Source organism: Gopherus flavomarginatus, chromosome 23, assembly GCF_025201925.1.
Source record: "Gopherus flavomarginatus isolate rGopFla2 chromosome 23, rGopFla2.mat.asm, whole genome shotgun sequence".
NCBI classification, from domain to species: domain Eukaryota; kingdom Metazoa; phylum Chordata; order Testudines; family Testudinidae; genus Gopherus; species Gopherus flavomarginatus.
In genome coordinates, this window is record NC_066639.1 from 15,461,466 (window position 1) to 15,483,529 (window position 22,064).

Consider the following 22,064-nt stretch of genomic DNA (forward strand, 5'->3'; position numbering starts at 1 on the left):
AAGAGAGAGACTGTGTGGCTGTGGTTGTATCTCTGAATGACTGTAGCTGGCCACGTGACTAAGAGATTGTCTGTCCGGCTGTGAACGTGCATCTGTGAGCGACTGTAAGGGGTGTCTTAGGAGACTGGACCCCTGTGACCGCTGTTGGTGCGAGCCTGAAACCCTGCTGGGTGTGTTCCCTGTGTCTACACTCGGCCACCACACACAGCACAGGTGCCCCCCACCCCAGGGATGCCCGGGGCTAACACCCAGACACAGGCTACACAGCGACCACAACCCAATTTATATACAAAATTGGCTACTAAGCAGCTCACGACAAGGCTACCATGGCTCCTGCCGAATGGCGGGAGAACGTGCACCGAACCGGATGGTGGGCCACGGGCCGGGCCACGGTGACCGGCTCTAGGTAACTATGGAAGGGACTTCGAATCAACCCCACCCCCACCCCTCCGGTCCAGAGACAGGACGGGCCGGCCTAGAGGTGACAGGCCAGGACGCCTGGGTTCCAATCCCCTCTCTGATGGAACATAAGCCCCCCGGGGGCCTCCTTCCTTGCCCCCCCCCGAGCAGTGTGTGAAATTGGGGAGCATCCTGGCACTGGGGGATGGGAAGGGGAGTTACTTAACGGGGGTAAAGCGCTATTGAAATGTTACGCTGATTATTAGCAAGGGTTATAATGTTTCCCCGAAGTCCTCACCCCAGGAATGGAACCCAGGAGTCCGGATTCCCACCTCCCCCTGCTCTAAACACCAAGCTGGGGAGAGAACCCAGGAGTCCGGGCTCCCAAACCCCGTTCCCTTAACAGAGCTGAGGGAGGGGAGTGGGGTCTGGAGGATTAGAGCAGGGTGGGGCTGGGAGCCTGGACTCCTGGGTTCTCTCCCCGGCTCTGGGAGGGGAGTGGGGGCTGGTGGGTCAGACCGGGGGGGCTGGGAGCCAGGACTCCTGGGTTCTCTCCCTGGCTCTGGGAGGGGAGTGGGGGCTGGTGGGTTAGAGCAGGGGGGGCTGGGAGCCAGGACTCCTGGGTTCTCTCCCCGGCTCTGGGAGAGGAGTGGGGGCTGGAGAGTTAGAGCAGGGGGGGCTGGGAACCAGGACTCCTGGGTTCTCTCCCCGGCGCTGGAAGGGGAGTGGGGGCTGGTGGGTTAGAGCAGAGGGGGCTGGGAACCAGGACTCCTGGGTTCTCTCCTCATCTCATGCAGCTGTGAGATGGTGGGTGTAGGGGTCACCAAGTCCCGAGTGGGCTGGGAGCAGGAAGAGCCAAGTCTCTGGTGGGGGGGGAGACACAAAGGAGGGAGGAAGTGTGTTCCCACCCCCCACCCCCTTCACAGCAGGAAGCACGTCCCCGATTTGCTGCTGACGCTGTCGGCGGACGCGTTGGGGTCGAGGTCCCTGGGGACGGTGCCCTTGGCCCCCCACACGTTCAGTTCCCCGAAGACGCCGGTCTCCACCATCTCTTCCTGCCAGGGGATGGGGATGTTGCCGGAGGAGAAGTCGTCGTAGAAAGCCCTGTCCTGCTCGTCCAGCACCACGCCCTTCACCGTGGAGAAGGCGCCCACCTCGCTGATGTCCTTGGCGTAGACCGTCTTGGGGTCGGGCACGAAGGGCGGCTCCACCAGACCTGGGGGGCAGAGCGGGGGGCGCATGGAAACCGGGCTGGGGCGGTGGCAGGGTGTGGGGTGACAGCCCCAATGCAGAACGCGACCCGGAGTACACAGCCCAATGCCGGGGACAAGACCGCCCCGTTCTCCACCGCAACCACTGCACGCACAACCCAACGCTGGGGACAACACCGCCCCGTTCCCCACCGCACACACAACCCAACCCCATGGACAACACTGACCCGTTTCCCACTACAATCGCTGCACGCACAACCCAACGCCAGGGACAACACCGCCCCGTTCCCCACTGCAACCACCGCACGCACAACCCAACCCTGGGGACAACACTGCCCCGTTCCCCACTGCAACCACCCCATGCACAGCCCCACTGTAACCACTGCACGCCCAACCCAACCCCATGGAAAACACTGCCCCGTTCTCCACCGCAACCACCGCACGCACAACCCAACCCCGGGGACAACACCGCCCCGTTCGCCACCGCAACCACCCCATGCACAGCCCCACTGTAACCACTGCACGCCAACCCAACCCCGTGGAAAACACTGCCCCGTTCCCCACTGCAACCACCACATACACAGTTCCACTGCAACCACTGCACGCACAACCCAACGCCAGGGACAACACCGCCCCGTTCCCCACTGCAACCACCGCACGCACAACCCAACCCTGGGGACAACACTGCCCCGTTCCCCACTGCAACCACCCCATGCACAGCCCCACTGTAACCACTACACGCCCAACCCAACCCCATGGAAAACGCTGCCCCGTTCTCCACCGCAACCACCGCACGCACAACCCAACCCTGGGGACAACACTGCCCCGTTCCCCACTGCAACCACCCCATGCACAGCCCCACTGTAACCACTGCACGCCCAACCCAACCCCGTGGAAAACACTGCCCCGTTCTCCACCGCAACCACTGCACGCACAACCCAACGCTGGGGACAAGACCGCCCCGTTCTCCACCGCAACCACTGCATGCACAACCCAACGCTGGGGAAAACACCGCCCAGTTCCCCACCGCACACACAACCAACCCCATGGACAACACTGACCCGTTTCCCACTACAATCGCTGCACGCACAACCCAACGCCGGGGACAACACCGCCCTGTTCCCCACTGCAACCACCCCATGCACAGCCCCACTGTAACCACTGCACGCCCAACCCAACCCCGTGGAAAACACTGCCCCGTTCTCCACTGCAACCACCGCACACACAACCCAACCCTGGGGACAACACTGCAACCACCGCATGCACAGCCCCTTCCCCTTCCTTTCTTCGTCTCCCCTTCCCTCGGCCCCTTCCTCCTTCCCTCCTTCCTCTCCTCCTCCACTGCAACCACCGCACGCACAACTCAACCCCGTGGAAAACACCGCCCCGTTCCTCACCACAACCAGCGCACGCACAACCCAACCCCGTGGAAAACACCGCCCCGTTTCCCACTACAATCGCTGCATGCAGAACCCAACGCCAGGGACAACATCGCACCATTCCCCACTGCAACCACCGCACACACAACCCCACGCCGAGGAAAACACTGCCCCGTTCCTCAACACAACCACCGCACGCACAACCCAATCCCGTGGAAAACACTGCCCCATTCCCCACTGCAACCACCGCACGCACAACCCAACTCCCTGGAAAACACCACCCCGTTCCTCACCACAACCACTGCATGCACAGCTCCACTGCAACCACCGCATGCACAACCCAACGCCGGGGAAAACACCGCCCCGTTTCCCACTACAATCGCTGCACGCACAACCCAACGCCGGGGAAAACACCGCCCCGTTTCCCACTACAATCGCTGCACGCACAACCCAACGCCGGGGAAAACACTGCCCCATTTCCCACTACAATCGCTGCACGCACAACCCCACACCGGGGAAAACACCGCCCCATTCCTCACCACAACCACTGCATGCACAGCTCCACTGCAACCACCGCATGCACAACCCAACGCCGGGGAAAACACCGCCCCGTTTCCCACTACAATCGCTGCACGCACAACCCAACGCCGGGGAAAACACCGCCCCGTTTCCCACTACAATCGCTGCACGCACAACCCAACGCCGGGGAAAACACTGCCCCGTTTCCCACTACAATCGCTGCACGCACAACCCCACACCGGGGAAAACACCGCCCCATTCCTCACCACAACCACTGCATGCACAGCTCCACTGCAACCACCGCATGCACAACCCAACGCCGGGGAAAACACCGCCCCGTTTCCCACTACAATCGCTGCACGCACAACCCAACGCCGGGGAAAACACCGCCCCGTTTCCCACTACAATCGCTGCACGCACAACCCAACGCCGGGGAAAACACTGCCCCGTTTCCCACTACAATCGCTGCACGCACAACCCCACACCGGGGAAAACACCGCCCCGTTCCTCACCACAACCACTGCATGCACAGCTCCACTGCAACCACCGCACGCACAACCCAACCCCGGGGACAACACCGCCCTGTTCCCTACTGCAACCACCGCACGCACAACCCAACCCCATGGAAAACACCGCCCCGTTCCTCACCACAACCACTGCATGCACAGCTCCACTGCAACAACCACACGCACAACCCAACCCCGTGGAAAACACCACCCCGTTCCCCACCGCAACCACCCCATGCACAGCCCCACTGTAACCACTGCACGCACAACCCAACGCCAGGGATAACACCGCCCCGTTCCCCACTGCAACCACCACACTCACAACCCAACCCTGGGGAAAACACTGCCCCGTTTCCCACCACAGTTGCTGCACACACAACTCAACACCAGGGACAACACCGCCCCGTGCCCCACTGCAACAACCACATGCACAACCCAACCCTGGGGAAAACACTGCCCCGTTCCCCACTGCAACCACCCCACGCCCAACCCAACCCCACGGACACCACTGCCCCGTTCCCCACCACAACCACTGCGCACACAACCCCACTGCCACCACCATACGCACAACTCAATGCTGGGGACAACACTGCCCCGTTCCCCACCACAACCACTGCACGCACAGCCCCAATGCAACCACCACATGAACAGCCCCACTGCAACCACCGCACATACAACCCAATCCTGGGGACAACCCCGCCTCATTCCCCACCACAACCACCGCACGTACAACCCAACACCGGGGACAACACTGCCCCGTTCCCCCACCGCAACCACCGCACGCACAGCCCCATCGCAACCACCGCACATACAACCCAACCCTGGGGACAACCCCGCCTCGTTCCCCACCACAACCACTGCATGCACAACCCAACACCGGGGACAACACCGCCCCGTTCCCCACTGCAACCACTGCATGCACAGCCCCACCGCAACCACTGCACGCACAACCCAACACCGGGGACAACACTGCCCCATTCCCCACTGCAACCACTGCAACCACCGCACGCACAGCCCCACCGCAACCACTGCACATACAACCCAACCCCGGGGACAACCCCACCTCGTTCCCCACCACAACCACTGCATGCATAACCCCACTGCAACCACCGCACGCACAACCCAACGCCGGGGACAACACTGCCCCATTTCCCACTGCAACCACCACACATAGAACCCCACTGCAACCACTACACGCACACCCCAATGCCGGGAACAACACCCCCCCATTCCCCACTGCAACCATTGCACACACAGCCCCACCGCAACCACCGCATGCACAGCCCCACTGCAACAACCACATGCACAACCCAATGCCAGGGACAACACCGCCTCGTTCCCCACCGCACGCACAACCCCACTGCAACACCGCACACACAACCCAACCCTACAGACACCACCCACCCAATTGCCTACCGCAACCACCGCACACACAACCCAAACCTGGGGAAAACACCACCCCGTTTCCCACCACAACCCACTGCACGCACAACCCCACTGCAACCACCGCACGCACAACCCAACCTTGCAGACAACGCTCCCCAGATCCCCACCATAGGCACCACCCCATCACAATCAGGGCATGCACAACACAACCCCACAGCCACCTCAGCCCTGGGGATGGGTTGGGGGGATTCCTCATCCCAAATCGGGGGGGTTCAGGATGGGTAAGGGGTACCCCTCATTCTAGCAGTTGGAAGGGGCCTGGGGGGGGGATCTCTCAGCCCTGAAGGATGGGGGTGCTCTAGGGGGATGGGTCGGGGGACCCATTGTCTGAACAATGGAGGAGCTGGGATGATGGGTTGAGGGGACCCCTCATCCTGGGGGCTGGTGGGACTTGGGGGGAACTTTGAGGGGACCTGGGAGGAGCTCCAGGGGAGATGGGTGGGGGGGGTGTTACCTGCCTCCAGCCGGCCCCAGTTCACCTTCTGGAAGAGGGGATGGCCCTTGAGCTGGGCGCACTGGTTGTCCCGGAAGCCCAGGCGGCCGGCAGGGTCCTTGGCCATGAGTCCCTCGCAGGCGGCCCGGCAGGCGGCGCTGAATTTCTCCGAGTATTTCACTGGGTCGTGCAGGATGCGCCGGGTCACCTCCTTGCTCTCCACCTGCGCGGGCGGGTGGGCGGAAGGACGGATGGGGGGGTGCCCCCTTCCCGAGGCCCCCCACTCCCTGCCAGGCCCCCAATCAGAGCCCCCCTCCCAGCCCCGTCCCCGTTCCAGCCCCCAGGATCCCATCTCCCTCCTCCAGCCCCCACTCCTCCAGCCCCCATCCCCATGGGTTGGGGGACCCCTGGTGCTGGGTTGGGGGTGCTGAGAGGGGTGGATCCGGCACACCCCTTGGGCCTTGTCTAGAGGGGATGATTTGGGGGACCCTCTCTCAGCCCTGGCTTGGGGAGGGGCCTGGGGTCCCCTTGGGGGGTAGCAGGGGGTCCCCATGGTGGGGGAGGTCCCCATTTACCTTTTCTCCCCGGCAGCGAAAGGGGCCCTTGGCTTCGATCATCTCGTAGAGGGTCACCCCCAGGGTGAAGTAATCCACACTCCAGTCGTATTCCTCGTTCATCAGCAGCTCGGGGGCCATGAAACCTGGGGGGAAAGACGGGGTGAGGGACCCTAGCATGGGGGCTGGGGTGGGCTGGACATGGGGGGCAGGGCTGGAGGGGTGGGGGCTGGGAGGCGAGGGGGGATCTAGGATGGGGGGCAGGGCTGGAGGGGTGGGGGATGAGATGGGGCTGGGAGGGCTGGAGATTGGAGGATGGGATGGGAGGAGAGGGGGCTGGGTGGGGGGCTGGGGGCCGGGAGGCGAGGGGGGATCTGGGGTGGGGGACCCTGGAGAGGGGCTGGGGGGGGCTGGAGATTGGAGGATGGGAGGGGACGGGGCTGGGGGGGCTGGGGGCCGGGAGGCGAGGGGGGATCTGGGGTGGGGGACCCTGGAGAGGGGCTGGGGGGGGCTGGAGATTGGAGGATGGGAGGGGAGGGGGCTGGAGGGGGCTGGGGGCCGGGAGGCGAGGGGGGATCTAGGATGGGGGGCAGGGCTGGAGGGGTGGGGGATGAGATGGGGCTGGGAGGGCTGGAGATTGGAGGATGGGATGGGAGGAGAGGGGGCTGGGTGGGGGGCTGGGGGCCGGGAGGCGAGGGGGGATCTGGGGTGGGGGACCCTGGAGAGGGGCTGGGGGGGGCTGGAGATTGGAGGATGGGAGGGGACGGGGCTGGGGGGGCTGGGGGCCGGGAGGCGAGGGGGGATCTGGGGTGGGGGACCCTGGAGAGGGGCTGGGGGGGGCTGGAGATTGGAGGATGGGAGGGGAGGGGGCTGGAGGGGTGGGGCTGGGAGGCGAGGGGGGATCTAGGATGGGGGGCAGGGCTGGAGGGGTGGGGGATGAGATGGGGCTGGGAGGGCTGGAGATTGGAGGATGGGATGGGAGGAGAGGGGGCTGGGTGGGGGGCTGGGGGCCGGGAGGCGAGGGGGGATCTGGGGTGGGGGACCCTGGAGAGGGGCTGGGGGGGGCTGGAGATTGGAGGATGGGAGGGGACGGGGCTGGGGGGGCTGGGGGCCGGGAGGCGAGGGGGGATCTGGGGTGGGGGACCCTGGAGAGGGGCTGGGGGGGGCTGGAGATTGGAGGATGGGAGGGGAGGGGGCTGGAGGGGGCTGGGGGCCGGGAGGCGAGGGGGGATCTGGGATGGGGGACCCTGGAGAGGGGCTGGGGGGGGCTGGAGATTGGAGGATGGGATGGGAGAAGAGAGGGCTGGGTTGGGTGGGTGTGATGGAGAGTTGGGGGCTGGGAGGTGAGGGGGGATCTGGGATAGGGGGCAGGGCTGGAGGGGTAGGGGATGGGAAGGGAGGAGAGGGGGCTGGAGAGCTGTGTTGGGGGGCTGGGGGGGCTGGAGATTGAAGGATGGGATGGGAGGAGAGGGGGATGGGTGGGGGGCTGGGGGCCGGGAGGCGAGGGGGGATCTGGGGTGGGGGACCCTGGAGGGGGGATGAGTGGGGGGCTGGGGGCCGGGAGGCGAGGGGGGATCTGGGGTGGGGGACCCTGGAGACGGGCTGGGGGGGCTGGAGATTGAAGGATGGGATGGGAGGAGAGGGGGCTGGGGGGGCTGGGGGCCGGGAGGCGAGGGGGGATCTGGGGTGGGGGACCCTGGAGACGGGCTGGGGGGGCTGGAGATTGGAGGATGGGAGGGGGGGGCTGGGGGCTGGGAGGCGAGGGGGGATCTGGGATGGGGGACCCTGGAGAGGGGCTGGGGGGGGGCTGGGGATTGGAGGATGGGATGGGAGGAGAGGGGGCTGGGTTGGGGGGTTGTGTTGGAGGGTTGGGGGCTGGGAGGTGAGGGGGGATCTGGAATGGGGGACCCTGGAGGGGGGGTGGGGGTCTGGAGATTGGAGGATGGGAGGGGAGGGGGCTGGGAGGCGAGGGGGGGTCTGAGATGGGGGACCCTGGAGGGGGGGTGGGGGGCTGGAGATTGGAGGATGGGAGGGGAGGGGGCTGGGGGCTGGGAGGCGAGGGGGAGTCTGAGATGGGGGACCCTGGAGGGGAGGAACAGAGGGAGCCCCCCAAGGTGATGGGGCAGAGGGACCCCCCCTTTTGGGGGAGCCGCACCCCCCACGCTCACCTGGGGTCCCCGCATACCCCTTGGTCTTGTCCTTCCCCTCCGGCAGCTCCACCGCCAGCCCCAGGTCCGACAGCCGGACGTGCCCTGGGGAGACCAGAACCGGGGTCAGACAGGCCGGGACAGGACCCCCCCCCGCTCCCCAAGAGACCCTCCCCACACGGACCCTCCTCAGTCCCAGCCCCTCACCTCCACCATTCCCCTCACTGCCCCCCCAGCCCCACCTACCCCCCCCGCCCTCAGGCCTTTAACCCCCCCCAGCAGGCTGCCCCCAGCCCCCCCGGCCGTGCCCCTCACCCGCGTCGTCCAGCAGCACGTTCTCCGGCTTGAGGTCCCGGTAGATGATGCGGTTCTGGTGCAGATGCTCCAGGCCGCAGATGATCTGGGCCGTGTAGAAAACGGCCCGAGGCTCCGGGAAACCCGGGTTCTTCTCGTCCACATTGTAGATGTGGTACCTGGGGGCCGGAGGGGGCAGGACGGTGAGAGAGAGACGTGGTACCTGGGGGCCGGGGGGGGCGGGAGGTGATGCGGAGACCCGGTACCCAGGGTGGGCGGAAAGAGAAGTGACGTGAAGATGCGGTACCCGGGGCGGGCGGAGAGGGAGATGATGCAGAGACGCGGTACCTGGGGTGGGAGGAGGGGGCGGGCGGAGGGGGAGGTGACAGGGAGACATGGTACCTGGGGCGGGCGGAGGCGACACTGGAAACATGGTACCTGGGGTGGGCGGAGGAGGAGATGACGCAGAGACGCGGTACCCACGATGGGCGGAGGGGGAGGTGACAGGGAGACATGGTACCTGGGGCGGGCGGAGGTGGAGGTGACACTGGAAACACGGTACCTGGGGTGGGAGGAGGGGGTGGGCGGAGGGGGAGGTGACAGGGAAATGTGGTACCTGGGGCGGGCGGAGGGGGAGGAGACATGGAGACGTGGTACCTGGGGTGGGCGGAAGGGGAGGTGACACAGAGACAAGGTACCCAGGGTGGGCGGGGTGTGTGTGATGCAGAGACGCGGTACCTGGGGCAGGCGGAGGGGGAGGTGATGCGGAGACGCAGTACCTAGGGTGGGTGGAGGGGATGGTGACATGGAGACACAGTACCTGGGGTGGGCAGAGAGGGCGAAGACGCAGTACCTGGGGCGGGCAGAGGGGATGGTGACACTGGAGACGCGGTACCTGGGGCGGGCGGAGGGGGAGGTGATGCGGAGACGCGGTACCTAGGGTGGGCGGAGGGGATGGTGACATGGAGACACAGTACCTGGGGCGGGCGGAGGGGGTGGAGACGCGGTACCTGGGGCGGGCGGAGGGGGAGGTGACACTGGAGACGCGGTACCTGGGGCGGGTGGAGGGGGAGGTGACACTGGAGACGCGGTACCTGGGGCGGGTGGAGGGGGAGGTGATGCGGAGATGCAGTACTGAGGGTGGGTGGAGCGGATCGTGACATGGAGACGCGGTACCTGGGGCGGGAGGAGGGGGAGGTGACACTGGAGACGCGGTACCTGGGGTGGGCAGAGGGGGTGGTGGCATGGAGACACAGTACCTGGGGGGGGGCGGAGGGGGCGGAGACGCGGTACCTGGGGCAGGAGGAGGGGGAGGTGATGCGGAGATGCAGTACCAAGGGTGGGTGGAGGGGATGGTGACATGGAGACACAGTACCTGGGGTGGGCGGAGGGGGCGGAGACGTGGTACCTGAGGCGGGCGGAGGGGGAGGTGATGCGGAGATGCGGTACCTGGGGTGGGCGGAGGGGGTGGTGACATGGAGACACAGTACCTGGGGGGGCGGAGGGGGCGGAGAGGCGGTACCTGAGGCGGGCGGAGGGAGAGGTGACACTGGAGACGCAGTACCTGGGGCGGGCGGAGGGGGAGGTGATGCAGAGACGCGGTACCTAGGGTGGGCGGAGGGGATGGTGACATGGAGACACAGTACCTGGGGGGGCGGAGGGGGCGGAGACGTGGTACCTGGGGCAGGCGGAGGGAGAGGTGACACTGGAGACGCGGTACCTGGGGTGGGAGGAGGGGGTGGTGACACTGGAGACGTGGTACCTGAGGCGGGCGGAGGGGGAGGTGATGCGGAGACGCGGTACCTGGGGTGGGAGGAGGGGGTGGTGACATGGAGACACAGTACCTGGGGTGGGCGGAGGGGGCGGAGACGTGGTACCTGAGGCGGGCGGAGGGGGAGGTGATGCGGAGACGTGGTACCTGGGGTGGGAGGAGGGGGTGGTGACATGGAGACACAGTACCTGGGGTGGGCGGAGGGGGCGGAGACGCGGTACCTGGGGTGGGCGGAGGGGATGGTCACATGGAGACACAGTACCTGGGGTGGGCGGAGGGGGCGGAGATGCGGTACCTAGGGTGGGCGGAGGGGATGGTGACATGGAGACACAGTACCTGGGGTGGGCGGAGGGGGCGGAGACGTGGTACCTGAGGCGGGCGGAGGGGGAGGTGACACTGGAGACGCGGTACCTGCGGTGGGCGGAGGGGGCGAAGACGCGGTACCTGAGGCGGGCGGAGGGAGAGGTGACACTGGAGATGCGGTACCTGGGGCGGGCGGAGGGGGAGGTGATGCGGAGACGCGGTACCTGGGGTGGGAGGAGGGGGTGGAGACGCGGTACCTGGGGTGGGAGGAGGGGGAGGTGACACTGGAGACGCGGTACCTGGGGTGGGCAGAGAGGGCGGAGACGCGGTACCTGGGGTGGGAGGAGGGGGTGGAGACGCGGTACCTGGTGTGGGAGGAGGGGGAGGTGACACTGGAGACGCGGTACCTGGGGTGAGCGGAGAGGGTGGAGACACGGTACCTGGGGTGGGAGGAGGGGGTGGTGACATGGAGACACAGTACCTGGGGTGGGCGGAGGGGGTGGAGACACGGTACCTGGGGTGGGAGGAGGGGGAGGTGACACTGGAGACGCGGTACCTGGGGTGGGCGGAGCGAGAGGTGACACTGGAGATGTGGTACCTGGGGCGGGCGGAGGGGGAGGTGACACTGGAGACGCGGCACCTGGGGTGGGCGGAGGGGGAGGTGATACGGAGACGCGGTACCTAGGGTGGGCGGAGGGGATGGTGACATGGAGACACAGTACCTGGGGTGGGCGGAGGGGGTGGAGACACGGTACCTGGGGTGGGCGGAGGGGGAGGTGATACGGAGACGCGGTACCTAGGGTGGGCGGAGGGGATGGTGACATGGAGACACAGTACCTGGGGTGGGCGGAGGGGGTGGAGACACGGTACCTGGGGTGGGAGGAGGGGGAGGTGACACTGGAGACGCGGTACCTGGGGCAGGAGGAGGGGGTGGTGACATGGAGACACAGTACCTGGGGTGGGCGGAGGGGGCGGAGACGTGGTACCTGAGACGGACGGAGGGGGAGGTGATGCGGAGACGCGGTACCTGGGGTGGGAGGAGGGGGTGGAGACGCGGTACCTGGGGCGGGAGGAGGGGGAGGTGACACTGGAGACGTGGTACCTGGGGCGGGAGGAGGGGGTGGAGACGCGGTACCTGGGGCGGGAGGAGGGGGAGGTGACACTGGAGACGCGGTACCTGGGGCGGGCGGAGGGGGTGGTGACATGGAGACACAGTACCTGGGGTGGGCAGAGAGGGCGAAGACGCGGTACCTGGGGCGGGCGGAGGGGGAGGTGACACTGGAGACGCGGTACCTGCAGTGGGCGGAGGGGGCGAAGACGCGGTACCTGAGGCGGGCGGAGGGAGAGGTGACACTGGAGACGCGGTACCTGGGGCGGGTGGAGGGGGAGGTGATGCGGAGACGCGGTACCTAGGGTGGGTGGAGGGGATGGTGACATGGAGACACAGTACCTGGGGTGGGCGGAGGGGGCGGAGACGCGGTACCTGAGGCGGGCGGAGGGGGAGGTGATGCGGAGACGCGGTACCTGGGGTGGGAGGAGGGGGTGGAGACGCGGTACCTGGGGCGGGAGGAGGGGGAGGTGACACTGGAGACGCGGTACCTGGGGCGGGAGGAGGGGGAGGTGACATGGAGACACAGTACCTGGGGTGGGCGGAGGGGGTGGAGACACGGTACCTGGGGTGGGAGGAGGGGGAGGTGACACTGGAGACGCGGTACCTGGGGCAGGAGGAGGGGGTGGTGACATGGAGACACAGTACCTGGGGTGGGCGGAGGGGGCGGAGACGTGGTACCTGAGACGGACGGAGGGGGAGGTGATGCGGAGGCGCGGTACCTGGGGCGGGCGGAGGGGGAGGTGATGCAGAGACGCGGTACCTAGGGTGGGCGGAGGGGATGGTGACATGGAGACACAGTACCTGGGGTGGGCGGAGGGGGCGGAGACGTGGTACCTGAGATGGGCGGAGGGGGAGGTGATGCGGAGGCGCGGTACCTGGGGTGGGAGGAGGAGGAGGTGACACTGGAGACGTGGTACCTGGGGTGGGCAGAGAGGGCGGAGACGCAGTACCTGGGGCGGGTAGAGGGAAAGGTGACACAGAGTAACCCAGGGGTGGGGGATAGGTGGAGCCCGAGGATGGGGGCGTGTGATCAGGACATGGGAGCTGCACTCAGGGGACCCTGCACCCTGAGAGTCAGCGTTCACCCCCCCTCATGGGGCACAGAGGTGCCTGGGCCCAGGGCCTGTAATGGGGACGGGGTACGTGGGTGTGAGACGGGTGACACAGGACTTCTGCGGCTGTTTTTTGTCCAAAGACCCAAAACTCCCCCCCAGCCCCCAAAAAGGAACCACAAATATTTTGAAAACGCTGCCTCGGTGGCTCATGGGAGTGGTAGTTAAGGTGCCTTGAACCCCCTTCTCTTGTACAGCCGGGACACCACTGCTGGACTACATCTCCCATGATGCATCACAGACCAGGGCAGGGCATTGCAGTGCATCATGGGAGATGTAGTCTGTATCGAGGACCTGGCGCATAGAGGAGAACAGAGACCTAATATGATTGACCCACAACTCCCTTGATGCACTGCACGGTCCCCAGGAACACCTGGCCAGGGTGCATCATGGGAGATGTAGTCCTGCCAGGGAGCCTTGGGGGATAGTCGGATGGATGGAGAGGGAGGAGGGGGCGATTGTCCCAAGCCCCATGTTACAGCCCCCACGCAGAGTGGGGCACAGAGGGCCCCCCCACGCCCCGCTCCCCTCACCTGAGGTCGCCGCCGTTCATGAGGGTCATGACCAGACACAGGTCCAGCTTGGTCTGGAAGGCGTAGGCCAGCGTGACGATGAACCGGCTGTGCACCTTGGCCAGGATCCGCTTCTCCACGATGGCCGCCTGGCGGGGAGCGCAGAGGGGCGGGTCAGCTCGCCCCCCGGCCACCCGCAGCGCAGGGCATAGGACACACGAGTGGGTCTGTTTGTGTGTGTGAGATTGTGGGGGAGTGTGTCTGTGTGTGTGTGAGAGAGAGAGAGGCTCTGTGTGTGTGTGAGGCTGTGTGTGTGTGTGTGTGCATGTGAGGTGAAGGGTGTGTGTGTGACACCTTGTGCATGCGGGTCTGTTTGTGTGTGTGAGATTGTGGGGGGAGTGTGTCTGTGTGTGTGAGAGAGAGAGAGAGGCTCTGTGTGTGTGTGTGTGTGTGCATGTGAGGTGAAGGGTGTGTGTGTGACACCTTGTGCATGTGGGTCTGTTTGTGTGTGTGAGATTGTGCTGGGAGTGTGTGTCTGTGTGTGGCTTTGTGTGTGTGTATCTGTGTATGTGTGTGTGTGAGAGAGAGAGAGAAAGAGGCTCTGTGTGTGTGTGGGAAGCTGTGTGTGGCTTTGTGTATGTGTGTGTGTGTGTCAGTGTGTGTGTGTCAGGCTTTGTGTGTGTGTATGTCTGGCTCTGTGTGTGTGTGTGTGTGTGTGTGTGTGTGTGTGTGTGTGTGTGTGTGTGTGTAGGGATGAGTCTAATCCCAGGGCTTCCACTGACCTGCTAAGCGGGGAGCTCTCTCTCTCTCTCTCTTGCACACACACACACACACACACACACACACACACACACACACACACACACACACACACACACACACACACACACACCCTGCCTCACACAGCCTGCACCTTCCTCCCTCCCCTCCCCTGCATCTCCCATCCCCAACCCCCCCAGTCACCCTCAAACTCAGCCCAGGCCCCCACAAACCCTCACCCCCAAACTCAGAACCCCCAAACCTCTCGCCCACCACTCCTCAACCCTGCGCCCCCAAATGCCAGCCCAGACTGAGCCCCAAACCCTGCCCCTTAGAAACAAAATTGTTCTGATGTCGCTGATATAAAGGGAGGGGCACGGATCCGCCCCACCGGCCCCCACTCCCCTCCCGGAGCCGGGGAGAGAACCCAGGAGTCCTGGCTCCCAGCCCCCTGCTCTAACCACTAGACCCCACTCCCCTCCCAGAGCCGGGGAGAGAACCCAGGCGTCCTGCCCCCCCACCCCCCGCCCTTGCCTCGTATCCATTGCGTTTCTTGAGCCGTTTCTTGTTGAGCTTCTTGTTGGCGTACATCTTGCCGGTGGCCCTCATCTGGCAGGCGCACACCTCCCCGAACCCGCCCTTGCCCAGCACGCGGAAGTCGAGGAACCACTCCTCGCTCACGCTCTGCCCCTCCAGCCACTTGAACTGGAGAAAGCGGGAGAAGAACAAGGTCTCCTTGAACCCGGGCCAGGCCCGGGCCTCCAGGTGCCGGAGGAGCTGCCCCTCGGCCTCCTGGAAGAGGTCCGCCCGCCCGTGCCGGGCGTCCTCCTTGACCCTCGCCACGGCCGCCTCCTCCAGGAAGGCGCAGAAGGTCTCGGCGGCCGAGTCGAAGAAGCGGTTGACGGTCTCCTGGGCCGCCCGGGGCCGGTCGCTCTCCTCGGCCGCGGCGTAGGCCTCCACGCTCTTCCAGAGGCCACCGGCCACCGCCAAGGTCTCCTGCTCCTCCAGAAATTGCTGGAAGAGCCGCTTCCCGATGGGCTGCCGGAGGCAGACGGTGGGGAAGTCCAGGTCCGGCCGGCCCCGCAGGTGCTCGCACTGGGTGATGTGGGGCAGCTGGAGCCTGGCCCGCATCTTCCGGTCCCGCGAGGCCGAGGCGGCGCCGGCATCCGTGCTGCCCCGGGCCGAGATGTAGGCCGAGTTGGCCACCACCGTCTCCAGGCCGCCGATGTCCATGGCGGTGGCGGGGCGCCTGGGGGGCGGGGGAAGCCGGGAGCGTGAGGGAGGGGGAAGCCGCACCTCTGGGCACATCTGGACACATCTGGGCCATCTCCCCAGATGGCCACAGCTCCCACCCCCCCACCTCAGGCATCTGGAGAGGTGGCCTCTGCAGGGTCCCAGCTCTCCCGCACATCTGGACAGCCCAGCTCCCCCTCCTCCCCAGGGGCCAGGGCATCTGGGCCCCAGACACATAAACTCTCCCCTTCCCGCCACAACCCCCACCCCTGGGTGGACAGCAATCCCAGCTGTGCGCGGGGGCTCCCCTCCTCCCGCCACATCTGGACAGGCTACGTGTGTGTTCGCACGCCCATTTGCACGAGCATTGGTGTGCACCCGGCTCGGCAACGCACGTAATGCTCGATCAATAGATTTGTTTCACTTGTGCTCATGAGCGTGGGCACGCGTGTGTTTTCTAGGGCGGTGCGTGTGCTCACACGCACCTGGGTTTGCATGGCATTTTCCATAGGCTTGCGCACGTGTGTCATTTGCACATGAGATTGTGTGTGTGGAGCGTTGGTCTCTTTCCCTCTGGGTCCGCAGGTCTGGGCAGGCCTGTGTTTGCACCCTCATGTCTGTGCACGTGTGTTAGCGTGTGTCCCGGTTTGCAGGGCACAGGTTTCTGGAGGAGTGTGCTTGGCCTGAGTGTGTGCGTGTATCCATGCGAGGACACACTTGTGCGCAGTATGGAGCTATTTAGGGCATTCGTGCACACACGGGGCATGGATCTATTCAGCACACGCGTGTGAACATTTCTTGGGGAGCCTCCGTCTTTCCCGCCAGCTCCCTCACACTGCGCACCCCCAAAACCTAAGACCTCCTTGAGCCAAATGACGGCTGGGGTGTCGGGGCGGGGTGTGTGTGTGGGGCGACTGGCCCCAGCACTCCCAGAATTCCCTGCGGCCTGGTCAGCCCCCCGGCTCTGGGTGGCACCCGGGGACCTGGCCGATCTCATGGGGGTAGGGGCTGGGGAATCCAAAACTCTGCTAATCTGTGCGGCGTGTAAGCCGATTTCACGGTCACTAGTGCGAGTCGCACTAGCCCCCCCCCGGCCGGAGGGCACAGGGGTGTCACATCAGTGGTGGCCTGGAGCAGGACTGTCCCCCCACCCCGTGCCCCACAATGCAGTGATCACACTATGGGGTATCTCTCCAACCCCTGCGCAATCTCTCCCATCCACCTGCCCCTCCCCACCCCTCACAGCCACCTCCCCCCCGTGCCTGCCCCACAGCCTCCCACTTCTCCCCAGAGAGACCTCCCCACCCCCTCACAGCCACCTCCCCTCCTGCGCCTGCCCCACAGCCTCCCCCTCCCCCACAGAGACCTCCCCACCCCCTCACAGCCACCTCCCCTCCTGCGCCTGCCCCACAGCCTCCCCCTCCTCCCCAGAGAGACCTCCCCACCCCCTCACAGCCACCTCCCCTCCTGCGCCTGCCCCACAGCCTCCCACTTCTCCCCAGAGAGACCTCCCCACCCCCTCACAGCCACCTCCCCTCCTGCGCCTGCCCCACAGCCTCCCCCTCCTCCCCAGAGAGACCTCCCCACCCCCTCACAGCCACCTCCCCTCCTGCGCCTGCCCCACAGCCTCCCCCTTTCCCCCCAGAGAGACCTCCCCACCCCCTCACAGCCACCTCCCCTCCTGCGCCTGCCCCACAGCCTCCCCCTTCTCCCCACAGAGACCTGCCCACCCCCTCACAGCCACCTCCCCTCCTGCGCCTGCCCCACAGCCTCCCCCTCCTCCCCAGAGAGACCTCCCCACCCCCTCACAGCCACCTCCCCTCCTGCGCCTGCCCCACAGCCTCCCCCTTTCCCCCCAGAGAGACCTCCCCACCCCCTCACAGCCACCTCCCCTCCTGCGCCTGCCCCACAGCCTCCCCCTTTCCCCCCAGAGAGACCTCCCCACCCCCTCACAGCCACCTCCCCTCCTGCGCCTGCCCCACAGCCTCCCCCTCCTCCCCAGAGAGACCTCCCCACCCCCTCACAGCCACCTCCCCTCCTGCGCCTGCCCCACAGCCTCCCCCTCCTCCCCCCAGAGACCTCCCCACCCCCTCACAGCCACCTCCCCTCCTGCACCTGCCCCACAGCCTCCCCTCCTCCCCACAGAGACCTCCCCACCCTCTCACAGCCACCTCCCCTCCTGCGCCTGCCCCACAGCCTCCCCCTCCTCCCCAGAGAGACCTCCCCACCCCCTCACAGCCACCTCCCCTCCTGCGCCTGCCCCACAGCCTCCCCTTCCTCCCCAGAGAGACCTCCCCACCCCCTCACAACCACCTCCCCTCCTGTGCCTGCCCCACAGCCTCCCCCTCCTCCCCAGAGAGACCTCCCCACCCCCTCACAGCCACCACCCCTCCTGCGCCTGCCCCACAGCCTCCCCCACCTCCCCACAGAGACCTCCCCACCCCCTCACAGCCACCTCCCCTCCTGTGCCTGCCCCACAGCCTCCCCCTTCCCCCCACAGAGACCTCCCCACCCCCTCACAGCCACCTCCCCTCCTGTGCCTGCCCCACAGCCTCCCCCTTCCCCCCAGAGAGACCTCCCTACCCCCTCACAGCCACCTCCCCTCCTGTGCCTGCCCCACAGCCTCCCCCTCCCCCACAGAGCCCCCCCCCACCCCCTCACAGCCACCTCCCCTCCTGTGCCTGCCCCACAGCCTCCCCCTCCCCCACAGAGACCTCCCCACCCCCTCACAGCCACCTCCCCTCCTGTGCCTGCCCCACAGCCTCCCACTTCTCCCCAGAGAGACCTCCCCACCCCCTCACAGCCACCTCCCCTCCTGCGCCTGCCCCACAGCCTCCCCCTCCCCCACAGAGACCTCCCCACCCCCTCACAGCCACCTCCCCTCCTGCGCCTGCCCCACAACCTCCCCCTTCTCCCCAGAGAGACCTGCCCACCCCCTCACAGCCACCTCCCCTCCTGCGCCTGCCCCACAGCCTCCCCCTCCTCCCCAGAGAGACCTCCCCACCCCCTCACAGCCACCTCCCCTCCTGTGCCTGCCCCACAGCCTCCCACTTCTCCCCAGAGAGACCTGCCCACCCCCTCACAGCCACTTCCCCTCCTGCGCCTGCCCCACAGCCTCCCCCTCCTCCCCAGAGAGACCTCCCCACCCCCTCACAGCCACCTCCCCTCCTGCGCCTGCCCCACAGCCTCCCCCTCCCCCACAGAGACCTCCCCACCCCCTCACAGCCACCTCCCCTCCTGCGCCTGCCCCACAGCCTCCCCCTCCTCCCCAAATAAAGACCTGCCCCACCCCACTGACTCCTCCCCTCCCTTCCCTGACCTCTCCCGCCACATCCACTCCTCCCTCACAACATGACCACCCCCGCACCTGCTCCCCCCCAAACTCAGCCCTCCCCCAAATGTCTCCAACCCCTCCTCCTCTTCCGCCCCCCCACCGACACCGACCCCTCCCCCACTCCCTCTCTACCAACTCTCCCTTCCCTCCCCTCCCCCTACACGCCCCACCCGTCCTTTCCCCATAGCCACTTCCCCTCCCCCACTTCCCCTCTACCAGACCCCCCCAGACCCTCATCCCACCCCTACCCCCCCAAGGCCCCCTCCCATTCCCTGGTTGCCCCCCATGGTCCTATTCACCCCTTCACTCCTTCCCCTAACTTTCCAGCCACTCCCTCCCTGCCCCCCCTTAAAGGAGCACCCCAATGTGGCAGGGGGGCAAACAGTGACACACAGACCCCCCCTCACCCGCCCACACCAGGGTCTCCCCTCCCCAAGGGACTTACGGGACAGGATCAGCCGAAGCGGGAGGGGGCTGCGTCCGGGGTGGGGTTCTGGCTGCCCCCCCCAGGGGTTCACTCCATGCTGGCCCGCTGGGCCTGAGTGCCGGGCACCTCAGGCATCAATTCCCCCCCCCTCCGAGCCCTGCCACCCGCGCCCGGCTCTGGGAATTAGCTCTGGGGCCAGGCAATCTGCCCAGGGCAACATTAGCGCCCCAGATTAGCTCCCGGGGGCCCCGGGGCCTGTCAAAGGCCATTAGCCAAATCCCTTCTGGCCAGCTTTGGGGAATCAAAGGGCACCGGCAGGGGGTGGTAAGCACCCTCCCCTCCTGACACTGGTAGGGAACCCAGGAGTCCTGGCTTCCAGCCCCCCTTTCTCTAACCCACAAGCCCCCACTCCCCTCCCAGAGCCAGGGAGAGAACCCAGGAGTCCTGGCTTCCAGCCCCCTCTGCTCTAACCCACAAGCCCCCACTCCCCTCCCAGAGCCAGGGAGAGAACCCAGGAGTCCTGGCTCCCATCCCCCGCTCCAACCCACCAGCCCCCACTCCCCTCCCAGAGCTGGGGAGAGAACCCAGGAGTCCTGGCTGCCAGCCCCCCTGCTCTAACCCACCAGCCCCCACTCCCCTCCCAGAGCTGGGGAGAGAACCCAGGAGTCCGGGCTCCCAGCCCCCGTTGTAACCATTTGACCCCCGCTGCCTTTGGCCGTGAGTGTCCGGGAACGGGGCAGAGCCGGCTGCGGGCATGACAAGAGAGGACGGATTTGTGGGTCCCCCCCTTACCCCGATGGGGGTGGGTGGTGTCACCGCCCCCATACACACACAGCCCCTGCAGGGTAGCCTGGGCGCAGTTCCGCCCTCCGCCGCACGGGGGCGCTTGTTCCCCACCCGCCGCGCAATGCACCTGCGAAGCCAAGGCCGCCCCCGCTGGTGAGGGGTGGGGCACAGGCCTGGCGCGGGGGGGCGGAAGCAGCTGGCCCTGGGGCTGCTGGGACTGAACCGGTTCCAAGACCAAACAACAGCGCTAAGAAAAGCAGCTGGTTACCGGGGAGCCCAGACGGCTCATCACAACCTCCCCCTCCCTTCCCGCTGTCCCCATGGAACCCAGGAGTCCGGGCTCCCAGCCCCTCTCCCCTCCCCTCCCCGAGCTGGAGAGAGAACCCAGGAGTCCTGGCTCTCAGCCCCCCTCCCCTCCCCGAGCTGGAGAGAGAACCCAGGAGTCCTGGCTCCCAGCCCCCCTCCCCTCCCTGAGCTGGAGAGAGAACCCAGGAGTCCTGACTCCCAGCCCCCCCTGCTCTAACCCACTAGATGCCACTCCCCTCCCAGAGCCCGGGAAAGAACCCAGGAGTCCCGGCTCCCAGCTGCCCCTGCTCTAACCACCAGGCCCCTTACCCCTCCCAGAGCTGGGAAGAGAACCCAGGAGTCCTGGCTCCCAGCCCCCCCTGCTCTAACCCACTAGATCCCACTCCCCTCCCAGAGCCCGGGAAAGAACCCAGGAGTCCTGGCTCCCAGCCCCCCCTGTTCTAACCCACTAGATCCCACTCCCCTCCCAGAGCCCGGGAAAGAACCCAGGAGTCCGGGCTCCCCGCCCCCGCTCTAACCCATCAGCCCCTGCTCCCCTCCCACCGCTTTGTGAAAAAACCATCGCCTAGACCCTAGGCCCTGAACTGACAAATGTTTAATCCTTGTTGTATCTGTAGGCAACACAATGGCCTCAGTGGAGTGACTCAAGATTCACAACTGGGTGAGTAAGGGGGAACCAGCCCCAGTGGAGTGACTCTGGTTTGGCACTGGGGTTAGCGCGGGGGAACTGGCGCCAGTGGAGTGACTCCGGATTGGCAGTGGGGTTAGCGAGGGGGAACCGACGCCAGTGGAGTGACTCCTGAATGGCACTGGGGTTAGCGCGGGGGAACCGGCGCCAGTGGAGTGACTCCGGATTGGCAGTGGGGTTAGCGAGGGGGAACTGGCGCCAGTGGAGTGACTCCTGAATGGCACTGGGGTTAGCGCGGGGGAACCGGCGCCAGTGGAATGACTCCGGATTGGCAGTGGGGTTAGCAAGGGGGAACCGGCGCCAGTGGAATGACTCCGGATTGGCAGTGGGGTTAGCGAGGGGGAACCGGCCCCAGTGGAATGACTCCGGATTGGCAGTGGGGTTAGCGAGGGGGAACCGGCCCCAGTGGAGTGACTCCTGAATGGCACTGGGGTTAGCGCGGGGGAACCGGCGCCAGTGGAGTGACTCCGGATTGGCAGTGGGGTTAGCGAGGGGGAACCGGCGCCAGTAGAGTGACTCCTGAATGGCACTGGGGTTAGCGCGGGGGAACCGGCGCCAGTGGAATGACTCCGGATTGGCAGTGGGGTTAGCGAGGGGGAACCGGCGCCAGTGGAATGACTCCGGATTGGCAGTGGGGTTAGCGAGGGGGAACCGGCCCCAGTGGAATGACTCCGGATTGGCAGTGGGGTTAGTGAGGGGGAACCGGCCCCAGTGGAATGACTCCGGATTGGCAGTGGGGTTAGCGAGGGGGAACCGGCGCCAGTGGAATGACTCCGGATTGGCAGTGGGGTTAGCGAGGGGGAACCGGCGCCAGTGGAATGACTCCGGATTGGC

At 66.3% G+C, this 22,064-nt stretch overlaps 1 protein-coding gene across 1 annotated transcript; it reads right to left on the bottom strand.

The window, feature by feature from the left end:
• Positions 1–1,160: 1,160 nt before the first annotated feature.
• Positions 1,161–15,689, bottom strand: GRK1 (G protein-coupled receptor kinase 1). Its single transcript, XM_050933535.1, has 7 exons — positions 14,991–15,689; positions 13,719–13,846; positions 8,910–9,067; positions 8,616–8,699; positions 6,469–6,593; positions 5,915–6,116; positions 1,161–1,615 (listed from the first exon to the last, which is right to left on the bottom strand). Exons 1-7 carry the CDS (start codon positions 15,687–15,689, stop codon positions 1,320–1,322), a joined length of 1,692 nt encoding a protein of 563 aa, XP_050789492.1. The 3' UTR covers positions 1,161–1,319.
• Between the last annotated feature and the right edge of the window lie 6,375 nt (positions 15,690–22,064).

Excerpts from the sequence above, each read along its gene's own strand:
- GRK1 (XM_050933535.1), bottom strand. The coding sequence starts at position 15,689 with ATGGACATCGGCGGCCTGGAGACGGTGGTGGCCAACTCGGCCTACATC. Across the intron at positions 9,068-13,718 it reads ATGAACGGCGGCGACCTCAG|GTACCACATCTACAATGTGG; the intron begins GTGAGGGGAGCG and ends TCCGGCCCCCAG. Across the intron at positions 1,616-5,914 it reads CTGGGGCCGGCTGGAGGCAG|GTCTGGTGGAGCCGCCCTTC; the intron begins GTAACACCCCCC and ends TCTGCCCCCCAG.